This window comes from Nicrophorus vespilloides, unplaced genomic scaffold (genome assembly GCF_001412225.1).
Source record: "Nicrophorus vespilloides isolate i.1.1-1 unplaced genomic scaffold, Nicve_v1.0, whole genome shotgun sequence".
Taxonomy (NCBI): Eukaryota; Metazoa; Arthropoda; class Insecta; order Coleoptera; family Silphidae; genus Nicrophorus; species Nicrophorus vespilloides.
The window spans coordinates 17,441-28,755 of record NW_017099889.1 but is presented as its reverse complement, the minus strand read 5'-3'; the positions used below and the strand labels follow the sequence as shown (position 1 = coordinate 28,755).

Here is an 11,315-nt window from a genome sequence, read left to right as displayed (position 1 = left end):
AAAAAAAAATTAGATGCGCTCACTGTCTCTTTCTCTTCGACGACCAGATGGAATGATGAGATGACGATGATTCGGATGCGGGATGGAGGAGGAGGATTTGTTGTTTCTTCTGGGGGGATAATACATATAGTTGTAATATGTAGAAAATTTGTTGTTGTTTTTTTTTGTTTGATTTTTTTTTCTTTCTTGTTAAAGGTATTATTACAAAGGGGCGCTCTCAACAGATCGAGACCCGGGCTTGCTTAGGTGAGATGATGATATGGATGCACGATCAACGCACATCTTTTTTCAATCGCAAAAAAAAAATATATAAGTAATGAGAGGCGGCGATCATCATTGAACGTCGGTCATATGTCTACTGTTGTTGTTGTATGTTTCTTTTGTTTTGAAGAGGTCCGGTGTCGTTGGTGTGGGGGTGGAGGCGGCGATGGCGGCAGGGTCTTGGTCAGTTGGAGTCGCAGAAACAGGTACGCAGAGACCTGGGTCAGGGTGCTACGGGGGGCGTGAGCTGTGTATACTCTCTAGTGAATGTGTGTGTTGTGGTGGAGTTCGACGATGAAGATGATGATGATGAACTGCGGCTTTGACGACGACGAACATGTTGATGATGGGATTCGTTCCTTGTCGATGCGCACGTTGAGTGAAGAAGGGAGGAGATTCCGTCGTCTCCGACGTCGCCCACACTCTGACCCAGGTCGCAGGCTCTAAACATCACCACTTCATGAATACAAACACACTGTTTATATATTTTGAATTATTTTAAAAAAATCATTTTGTTTCTTCTTTACTATTCCCCCTCTCTGTGTGTGTTTTTTATGTCTCATTCATACTCTTTTCTTGTTTCTTCAATTATTTATATATGGTTTCATTTTTCTTGTAAAATAATGCTTATTGCCATTCTAATCGACGACAATGTGTCTCCTCGCACAGCTTGTTGTTTTGTTCTGAAAAATCTCTCTTTCTATTTTTAAGTTTGGTTTTCTTCAATGCATATCTAAGATGTGTGTGTTCTTCCTCTGTTGGTTTATTCTCTTTACGCAGTGTTCTAGTCTTTTATCGTTATTTTCTTTCTTTTCTTTTCTTTTTTTTTTTGTACAATTAAAAAAAGGGATCGTCGTGACAAAAAAAACTTAATCTAAATTTATACCTATTTTTTACATAAAATGGACATTTTTACAAACCAAAGAGATACGTAGTAAATAAGTTAGAGTCCGCGTAAGCGAGCCCCACGAGGAGCCCGCCAGTCACTGATAGTCCTTACAACACTTTCACCACCCTATCTAATCTATTATGCATCTTCTTCCTCCTCGCCCTCCACATCCTCCTCATCGTCTTCTGCAAATTACGAGAAAAAAAATACCAAAACGTTACAATCACCAATCATTATTATTATAAATCGCTATCAAAGCAACAACAACACAACGGATTAAAACGTACCTTCACCATCGAGCTCCTCCTCATCACCCTCCGGGATGTCTTCATCCTCATCCTCTTCTTCGCAGTCGGCACCTTCCACCTCTTCCTCCTCTAGGTCCTCACCCTCGGAGGTGGCGCCATTTTCCTCTTTCCTCGCCTTTTTCACATCTTCCACTTTGTCCTGCAAAACAAAGAAGAACAATTTATTTAAAAAAAACGCATTCTTTCCAAACAAATGGTAGCGGCTTGCTACATGGGCCGCCAAGTGTGACGCGCGGTTTCCGGTTTACAGGTGCGCTTCAAAATCAAGATGCAGCAACGAAAAATAGTTATTAAATGATTCTCAATAACATAAATCAACCTGTTGGTAAGCATTTTGTGTTGCTTAATTTTGATTACATTTTAAATTGATAAGTGTTGTTTCATAATTTAGTTGTTTATTTTAGTGATAAAAATATCCGGTCTGTAAAGCAACACAAGTGAAGTGAATTAAAGACGCGCTCGTTTATAATAAATAAATTCAAGATTATGTAAACTGAATATGCTGATTTGGTCCAACATTTTATCATTTGTATACTATTTTTTACATGCAGTAGCCATGATCATGATTGGTAAACGTCTGAAATACATTATCTGTACGCCGGATAAAAGATCCAATACATGCTATCACCCCGCACGTATGACGTGCGAGAAGCGTGGCCGTGGCTTCGGGCGAGTTAGTTTTTGTGGGGTGAGAGCAGGGGAGGCGGCAACAGTCGCCCATTGGTGAGCCTCGCATCCCACCACTACCCCACCTCAATAGATATATATAAAATTAGGATGGGAATACCGAAAAGTTAGTTTTATAACTGTAAACAAGGACGAGGGGGGGAAGAGCAAAGCGCGCACAATAACGGTGGGAACAGAGAGAGAGAGAATTATAAAGAAATTCTTGTTGAGGAGGAAGGGAAAACGCTCGAGGCGGACAAAGATGAAAATCGCTCTCTCTCTGGTTCACTCTCCAGGAAGCTTGGATGAAGTGGTGGTGGGGATGCCCGGAATTGTGGCTTCGAAACACGACGCGCGCGAAAAACGATGGTGGGAAATGGAAAGAAGAAAGAGAAGAACGTACAACGAAAAAAAGCGTTTACCTGATTGAAAAAGCGTTATTTACATATATTAATAATTTACTTCTTGGCGCCAATTTGCGGGAATTCGAGAAACGTATCAAAGAGGAAAAAAAGAAGAAGAAGAATACATTCTAGATTGAGAGCATGTAGGTCACACGAGATGATAAGGCACATGTATTTACGTGTACGGATGAAAAATGTGTGTGAGTGTGCAACGCACACCAATTTGCGGCGGCTATAAATATAAATAAATAACGTCTTTTTCTATTATATTTTCTTTTTCTTTTGATGGAAAAAACAAGAGGAAAATAAAATGGAATGGATGTGCGCTGTGTATTATAAAGTGTTCGGATATTTTATAAATACATTTTTTGGGGGCACGCTGGGGCCACGTGACGACGCGGCGCCTCCGGCCAATGATGCATCAACAATGTTTACCGAACGCAACAAATGTCGCACAAAAAAAAAGGAAACAGAAGTTGTTTGTTGTTGTTGTTGTTAAGGTCTGTTTGTTGTTGTTGATGGGTGAAATACGGATGCATTGGAAAAAGGGCCCGGGCTATTGATTTCGCCATCTTGGATCCGGCCGGCTTCCGACATAACAATAATGGCGGGACGTCGGGTCGTGTTTACATGTGGACAAAACACAGCACGCCGTGTCCCCCATCAACACTTGCGACTAAAGAAGAAGCAGCAGCAACAAGAGCGAATGGAAAGAAGAAGGATGGAAAAGAACGCGTCTCTGTTGCGAAGCGTCCTAACCAAAGCGGAGAGCGCGTGGAAACGCGAGAACGCTTATGACATAAGGGGGGAAAGTCATGTTGTTCATTAATAGGCATTTATCGATGATGAAGAAACATATTTAGGTGGTCTACTACAATTACGTTCGGATTGTAGCGGCGCACACCTAGATGATAAAATAAGAAATTTGAAAATTAAAAAAAAAAAACAAAACAAACATCAACAACACGCACAGCAGCAGCAGCAAGGCGCGACATTTAAAAAGATCCATCAACAAATAAACAAGTGTGTCGCGTGCGTGCGTACTTTGTTTTTATATATATTTTTTGCTTTCTGTTGTTGCTTTGCAATGCTGTGCTGTGCACGTATGTTGTTTGTATGCTCTGCATACACACACACAGAGACACTCACCTCGGCCGAGCGTTTGGTTCCCTTAATTTCGCACTTGGCGTCCTTATCGTTGTCGATCTTCTCGATCACGACTTCGTGGCTTTCCTTGGTACTCATCTTCGGTTTCTGTCTTCGTTTCGCCTGTTTATACTTATTTATAAACCTTGTTGTATGTGCGAGATCCGTTCCTCTCTGCTTGCTACGAAGTGACGTGCACGGGCGCTGATCACACTACTGACCGGCGAAAAGCAAGCTCAGTTCAAAAATTAATATGGCGCTCTTCGGCGCGTACCCATCCGACTTTTCACGACCTACCGGCATCCACCGATAAACCGATTCTCAAGCGAGTTTTCCTCGAAAACTCAACTACAACTCACCAATTGTTTTACACGAACGAGAATTGGCGATTTTCCTTTTGGGAAATTGTTTAAATTAATTCGGGAAAATCGCCGGTGAGGGGTGCGAGAGTATGGAAATACCCGAAGCGTTTCGGGTGCGAGACTCGCGCGACGCTTCTGGTATGCCGTCGCTTGGAGGCGCTCCGGAGCCGACACTCGTCCCCAGATTCAAAATACGAAAATCCCCACGGAAAGCGTGATAACCTTTTCCCTCGCAACACCACAAAAAAAAAGCGAGCCCGGAAAATTTGCAAGAATCTAAAGGATTTTCCAGCGATTTTCCAACGTAAGGTGCGAATTAGTAGCAGTTTGTTTTGAATGCGAAACGCTGCGAGCATGGGAAATTCAACAAGTTTATTCTCTATGAGAGAGAGAGAGAGCATCGTGTACCGTTTCCGGCATTCATTGAAATTCTAACAACTTTAACCTAATTTCCTCCCCGTGCTCCATTTCCGTGCGTTCTATTTTTAAAATCCACACGAATTCCATTAATTTTCATCATCGAATTTAAATCAATAAACTATCATCACAATCATCAACATCAGAGGTGGCGTCCTTTTTGTTTTGTCCCGTTTCCGTTCATTCCTTTCCCGCCATTTTGTTCGTGAACAAATTCATTATTTTTTTTTCCCTACGAAATAACTTAAAAACCGAATACGAATTTCCCGCCATTTCATAGTTCGGCCATTGCGACACGAAAACCTAACAGTAAAAAAAAAAAGAACACGCAATCTCGAAAACCCAAAAATAATCCGAAAAACAATAAATAACAAATTATTTATTTTGACCCAATTCGCCCCCTCTCGCGTGATCCATCGAAATTGATAACATTAATATTATTATTATTATTAAACGCATTTTGAATAATAAATACATAGAAAAAAAACTACACGTAATTAGAATCTTGTCATAGAGAAACCAAGATGGTCGCATCGAATTTAGTGCTTCTTCCTCGAAACTACCCATTCAGTAATTAGTATGCAATAAGGCTTTGCATATAATCAACATATCCATGTGCTTAAAACAAAAAAAATAATAATAAGAAGAATAACGCTATACCGGGTGTCCCATTCAAGACTATTGAAATTAATATTAGAGAACTTTCGTTTTTAAAACGTAATTTCAGGAAAGATTTTTCTATTTGCCAGAGAGGTCAAGACAATGACAATCATCATTTTGAAACGACTCCTAATGAGATTCAAATGAGTTTTACGAAACACTCAAATATCATAGAAGGCGTTGAATAGAAACAAAATATGAAAAAAAAAAGAAAAGTTTCGGTTAAATCCGATATCAAAATGGCGGTGACACCAAAAACGTTTTTATTTTAAAAATTAAAAATTTCGATTGAATTTATATTTAACGATATTAAAATGGCGGTGACACCAAAAACGTTTTTATTTTAAAAATTGAAAATTTCGATTGAATTTATATTTAACGAATCGTCGTTCAACTATAATTTATGGTTACGCGTTACTTGACAAGTAATACGCGTAACGGTATTCATTTAAATAACAATTATTGAAGTTTGGTGGTTCGATTTTGGCGATGGAACCAATATCGAATTTGATGGGCGGAGCCTCGAGTCGCGAAAACCAATGGAACCGAAACGCCAATAGAAAACGAACTGTTTTTATTGTTTGTTTGTTTGTTTGTTGACTTTTGGACAATTTCGTTTGCAAATGGAAAACCTTTGTTTTTTTTTATGAATGAAATATTGAATTTTGAATCTAGATTTAAAAAAAAAAATGATGAGTAATTAAGGATTGAAATGTTAGTGATGCTGAAACAAAGTTTTTTTTTAAGGTTAAGTGTACTAAAAAAACGTAAAGATTTGTAAAATTTTGTATAATGATTGTTTCTTTGGTAATTATAACTTGATTGTTATTAGTGAAGATAGAGATTGTGGAATGATGGCTAAAGTAAGGAGATTGGTTTAAGTAATAGACCTTCCTAGTAATGCATAATTAGTTGGCAGAAAGTGTAAAAGGGACGTGAACCGATGAATGTGACGTAGCGTGATGGAGGGATCAGGCGGGGTGGGGGGAGAAGCGTAGAGTTGGATGTTTATACGGGTGGTCGGGGGGTGGAGGGGGCGCGGAGCTTTCGCTGCGTGTGTGACAGAGAGGTTAGGAACTGTGGCGGAGGGAAGGAGAGAGAAGATATATTTATAATGAGAGTAAAAGAGAGAGAGAGAGGTGGCCTGGTAGCTTTGAAATGTACAGCAGATCACAAAAATATTCCACCCCAAAAATATATGTGTGTGAGTGTGTATATATATATATATCAACCCCGATGCACAAATCTGCAACAGCTGCCGCACAGAGGTAGTAACAACAAAGAGAAAGAGATGGCTGTGGGGAGGCAAAAAAGAAAAAAAAAGAAGAAGTTATGTGCACGAATAATGCACACTATACACATAACAAAAGAGAAATAGAAAACTATTTTTTTGGATGTTAGTGTGCTGTACTGGTAGAAATCATGCTCTTTCCTATGCGGTAGATAACAAGAAAGAAAAGAGAGAAAAACTGGTTTAGTATTTCTAATCAGCGTCTCTCATATAAGTGTATGTGAGTGTTGTACATATATATACACACACATGTGAATACGCTTTCGATATTCAACGTGAATCTAATAATAAAGTAAATAAATTATTTGTAATCGGCTCGAATATTATTCGACTCGAATTCCAGCGGCGTTTCCATCGAAACCCCAACAAACAAACAAACGACAGAACGAAAATTCAATTGTTATTACGGATGTACCCGAAAAAGACGAAAAAAAAAATAGTTGGTGAGGAAGACCACGTGGTCCTTCCGTTCGTTATGCAACCGATTTTACGAAATTCGAGTCACCGTTTTCTTCTGCTTCTTTCATTATTTATATATATTTTTGCTTCACTTTCATCATCCGTTCACCGTTTGAAACGGGAGCGGCGCCGACGCCATTCGGTCATTCGCACATTTCCCTCGTACAATCATCAATTTTCAATCGACGATCCGGTTATCTCTGCAAACGCTCAAATAAAACAAAATCGTTCAGAATCATCAAGCGAGCCACTTTCCTGAAACAATATTCAAATTGCTCAAAATCAATTCGTCCACGATTTATATACGATCCAATAAAAACCCCCATTGTTCGTCGCACCTATCGCAAGCAAATCTCCATAGAAACGATAAACAACAACAACAACATTAATCGCTTTTCGTTTTTTTTATTTCTGATTTTTAATGCACACTTCAAAAATTTAATAACGCAGTCATTTTCTTAACGTAAATGTTAAATTGATTGATCGTTAAAATATCTTTGTTACTTTTAACGAATTCTTCATTTTTGTTGTTAATTTCATTTAAAAAATATCGTTATTATTCAGTTGATTCCATCGAAGATGAACGTTAAATTAATGTATCAATTGCATATTATAATTAAGTATTGGCTTTCACTTTTAACGCGGATGTTAAGATCAATCGTTTGTTACGATATTCCGTTCGTGCATCGTCAATTTTTTAATGGACCGTTAGCGAATCAAACTGTCGTTCACCACTATTTTACTTTCAAGGATTCATTGCATATTATAAACATAATCCGGTTAGTCGAGAACGCGTTCAATTGTCATTGACACCGTTACCTAGGAAACGTTGATTTCTAAGTCAATTCAACGTCAAAAACCTATCATTAAACACACATTTTCACAACAACAACAAAAAAAAAACGAAATTATGAAGAAAAAAAAAGGACGTAAAAATAGAAGAAAATTGTTTCAAGATGGCTCTGTTATTCATTTTTTTTTAAGATCCCATTTAAAGTACTTAGACTGTATTTGAAGATATTAAGTCATTAATAGTTAAGTAAGAAAATTGGTTAACAGATTACATATAATCATTAGGAGAAGAAGAAATAACAGATTTGTTTTTTTTTATTACTTAGAACTTTGGCATTAAGTGAATTCTGTTAATGTCTATACAAAAATTATACTTTTATGTAATCGACAAAAATGTATTGACTAGATTTTCAACTGTCTTTATTGTCATGACTACCATAGATAAAATGGAGCATCAAAACACTCGACGCTAACTTCGATTCTCAAATGTACTATACGGAACAAATGAATATCGCCGCGTTTTGACACTCCTAAATAACTTCAGGTTAATAATATGTAATGTGTATTAGAAAGACATTGAAAATAAAGCCTTGACGTTTCTAAAAGATCGTTACGTAAACTGCAATCGTTTGCTCAAGTTTGTAACTCTTATTGCACAATTCATCATCGTCGATATAAGGAGGATAAAAAATACAAATGTAATGAACAGATATAATTATTGTTATAATTAGGATGGGTTTTTTTTTTATGGTATCGTTTGAAATGTTATTTCGGTGGTGGAAAGCACCCTTTTATCTATTCTCCCGCGCTCGCAATCACTTTGTTCCTTGTTCCCTGAAACCCTACGGGAGGAACACACCACCCTCCGCACTCACCCTACGCTCCTATTGATTTCTCAGATTTAACCCACGAATCCACTCATTATTATTATTATTACGACTACTAGATCATTTCAAACGCATTTTAATTAATATTAAAATTATTACAATAAACTTAAAAATTGTAATAATTTCGATGATTTCTATTTTAAAACAAAATCTCATTTTTTATTAAGTTGAAAAAAAAAATGATTCACGTTAATAATGGGTTATTAGAAAATATTTGTTGTGTAAATAATGAATGGTTTCTAAAGGAATCGATAAAGAGTCTATCAAATACAAACAATTCGATTTATAAATTGAATTTCCCGCGTTTTGCTAAGTGTCATTGATTAATGCAATTAGTGCTTCGCGTGATTAGTAAACTAATAATAATGAGGTAATATTTAAAGTATTAATACATTTTCCATTGATAAATGTAAAAACTTATACGAATTGCGTTTGGGGACTTTTCGTTTTTCCACCCTAAATTTGAAAGTAATGGTGGCACTTGCGCGTTCGCAGTTCTTCCAGTGACCGTGGCCAGCCTGTAAACATCGGCGGTCTCTCTTTTCTAGCCAACTTCCTTTACATTACCATCAAAATGGTGAGTAGCGTAGATTTTTCTCTCTAAATCTTGATCCATCCGCGGGACAAATTTACGAATTCACGTGGAAATTACGTTCATCGACGCCGGAACGTCCTGCATTTCGTTTTCCCGTTTGTATTTTTCGTAAATTTCCGTCCCGTTCGCAATGGCAAGTGTTGCAGTGTTTTGGTTCGCAACGAGAGGTTATGTTTAGTTGTGTCAATATGTTTTTCTTTCTTGTCTGCAGGTGAACGTACCGAAGCAGAGGCGCACTTTCTGCAAGAAATGCAAGGTCCATAAGTTGCACAAAGTGACACAGTACAAGAAGTCCAAGGAACGTCACGCTTCCCAGGGCAGAAGGCGTTACGATCGTAAACAACAGGGCTTCGGTGGACAAACTAAGCCCATCTTCCGTAAGAAGGTAAGTCGTGCAACGTGTTCTCTCTCTTAATAAGACTCATCCGAGTGATCTTGTTTACAGGCTAAGACCACCAAGAAGATTGTCTTGCGTATGGAATGCTCTGAGTGCAAATACCGCAAGCAGATCCCATTGAAGAGGTGCAAGCACTTCGAACTTGGAGGTGACAAGAAACGCAAGGGACAAATGATCCAGTTCTAAATTAAATGTTAAGAAAAGACCACCTGTAAGTTTGTATTTAACAAAAAAATAAATACTTTGGTTGTATTTATTCTCGATTACTTTATTCTCATTATAAATATTTAGTCTGTCAAGCTCTTATCCCCCTCACTCTCTAATCCCGCAGTGAATCCTGGAATGATTTGATTTGGAGTGCTGCGAACACAAGAATCAGTTATTTGATTTACACGTGAAGCAGTGGAGTTCACTCACTCTAAGATGTTGGGATCAAAGCCTTCCGCTTTCATCTTCAATCTGACACCTTGCGGATCTACTCCGACTTTCACCATCTTAAAGTACTTCACAAACCGTGAATCCTTGCATGCAACAGGTCCTGCTTCCTCCACCTTAATAACTTCCTGCACATTATCCACCTCATCCTCGTTGTTAATTTCAGGTAAGTCTAATGTTTCAACAACCACCGCTGGTTTCTCTTCCACTTTGGCTTGCACTTCTGGTATCGAGTCGAGCTTGAAATTGTTTAGAATGCTCAAATGTGTTTCATTTCATTGTAGTAATCGTAATTAATTGGTGATCACTTACTTGTGCCTCCAATATGAGCAAGGAGGCTTCCACTTTCTGCAACTTGTACTCAAACTCGAGCAGACGAGATTCGCACGTCTCTGCGAAATCGTTCAAAAACGAGACCGTATTCATGACGAAATGGTTTAAGAACGCGTTCGTCCGTTTTTGGTTGATCGGCAAAATCTGATGGTGCACACGGCAATAACACAGAAAAACCGAAAGCGTTTCATCAATTAATAAATCAATTCACAAATAATAATAGAAATAGTATTACTAATAGACAAATATCCGAGCAGTCTGATTTATTGAGAATACTAAGAAACATACACTCAATCAATTTCAATACATAAATGTCAGTTGTTACATATCTATACACTTTTTCAAATAAGCAATAGTACATTAAAATTTATACAAAATTCATGATCAAGGTGGCTTTTGTGTTTCCAATTAGAATCAAAGCGTAGCCGCAGTGTGATTTTAGCAAGTAGCTTCAGTGAATATTCATTCTTTTTTCTCTTTTAAATCTTGTACTTACCGACTTGAAGTCGACGTTCGGATCGAATTGCGGTAATTCGTCCATCCCCATAACTCGGAGCTACTGAAAAGCATTAACAAAAGAACATCCTACTTGGCAAGTACACCCTGTAATAAACAAATGTATGGTGTATTTTGTTAATGGACGGAAACAGCTGATCGTTGCCACCATTGTGGATACAAATGCACCATCCATGGGAGGAGGTGTAATTTGAACTACTTTGCTGGTAGTTCTGATCGCTCATCCGAAACCGGATTTAAAATTACGAAACGCATATTTTTTTAAAATTGCATAAGAAACTACGCATATGTTAATAATAATGCTACGCAATTAGAAAGAGTTGTTGCAATCAGAAGATAATCATAAAATATATACCTGTTGACTTTAGAAAGTGAAATATTAAGCCACATTCCTCTAAATAATTCCATTTCAAATATTTTTGAGTTAAAAAATGTTGAAGTTAGAAAAATAATAGATAAAATGAATCTAAAAGATGCATATAAAAGTTGTATATTTG

At 37.6% G+C, this 11,315-nt stretch overlaps 3 protein-coding genes across 4 annotated transcripts; 1 reads left to right on the top strand and 2 right to left on the bottom strand.

The window, feature by feature from the left end:
• Positions 1-157: 157 nt before the first annotated feature.
• On the bottom strand, positions 158-3,912 carry LOC108565979 (protein Ycf2-like). Its single transcript, XM_017925670.1, has 3 exons — positions 3,678-3,912; positions 1,438-1,597; positions 158-1,335 (listed from the first exon to the last, which is right to left on the bottom strand). The coding sequence occupies exons 1-3, from the start codon at positions 3,771-3,773 to the stop codon at positions 1,289-1,291; spliced, it is 303 nt and encodes a 100-aa protein (XP_017781159.1). The 5' UTR covers positions 3,774-3,912; the 3' UTR covers positions 158-1,288.
• Positions 3,913-9,019: 5,107 nt separating this feature from the next.
• Positions 9,020-9,790, top strand: LOC108565986 (60S ribosomal protein L44). Of its 2 annotated transcripts, none has more exons than XM_017925681.1 (3): positions 9,020-9,119; positions 9,349-9,522; positions 9,583-9,790. In XM_017925681.1, the coding sequence occupies exons 1-3, from the start codon at positions 9,117-9,119 to the stop codon at positions 9,718-9,720; spliced, it is 315 nt and encodes a 104-aa protein (XP_017781170.1). In that variant the 5' UTR covers positions 9,020-9,116; the 3' UTR covers positions 9,721-9,790. The 2 variants fall into 2 exon arrangements, with proteins under 2 accessions (XP_017781170.1, XP_017781171.1); XM_017925682.1 differs by lacking the exon at positions 9,020-9,119 and adding an exon at positions 9,168-9,270.
• LOC108565985 (WASH complex subunit CCDC53 homolog) lies at positions 9,782-10,988 on the bottom strand. The gene is made up of 4 exons (XM_017925680.1): positions 10,799-10,988; positions 10,282-10,446; positions 9,952-10,208; positions 9,782-9,894 (listed from the first exon to the last, which is right to left on the bottom strand). Exons 1-4 carry the CDS (start codon positions 10,847-10,849, stop codon positions 9,822-9,824), a joined length of 546 nt encoding a protein of 181 aa, XP_017781169.1. The 5' UTR covers positions 10,850-10,988; the 3' UTR covers positions 9,782-9,821.
• Between the last annotated feature and the right edge of the window lie 327 nt (positions 10,989-11,315).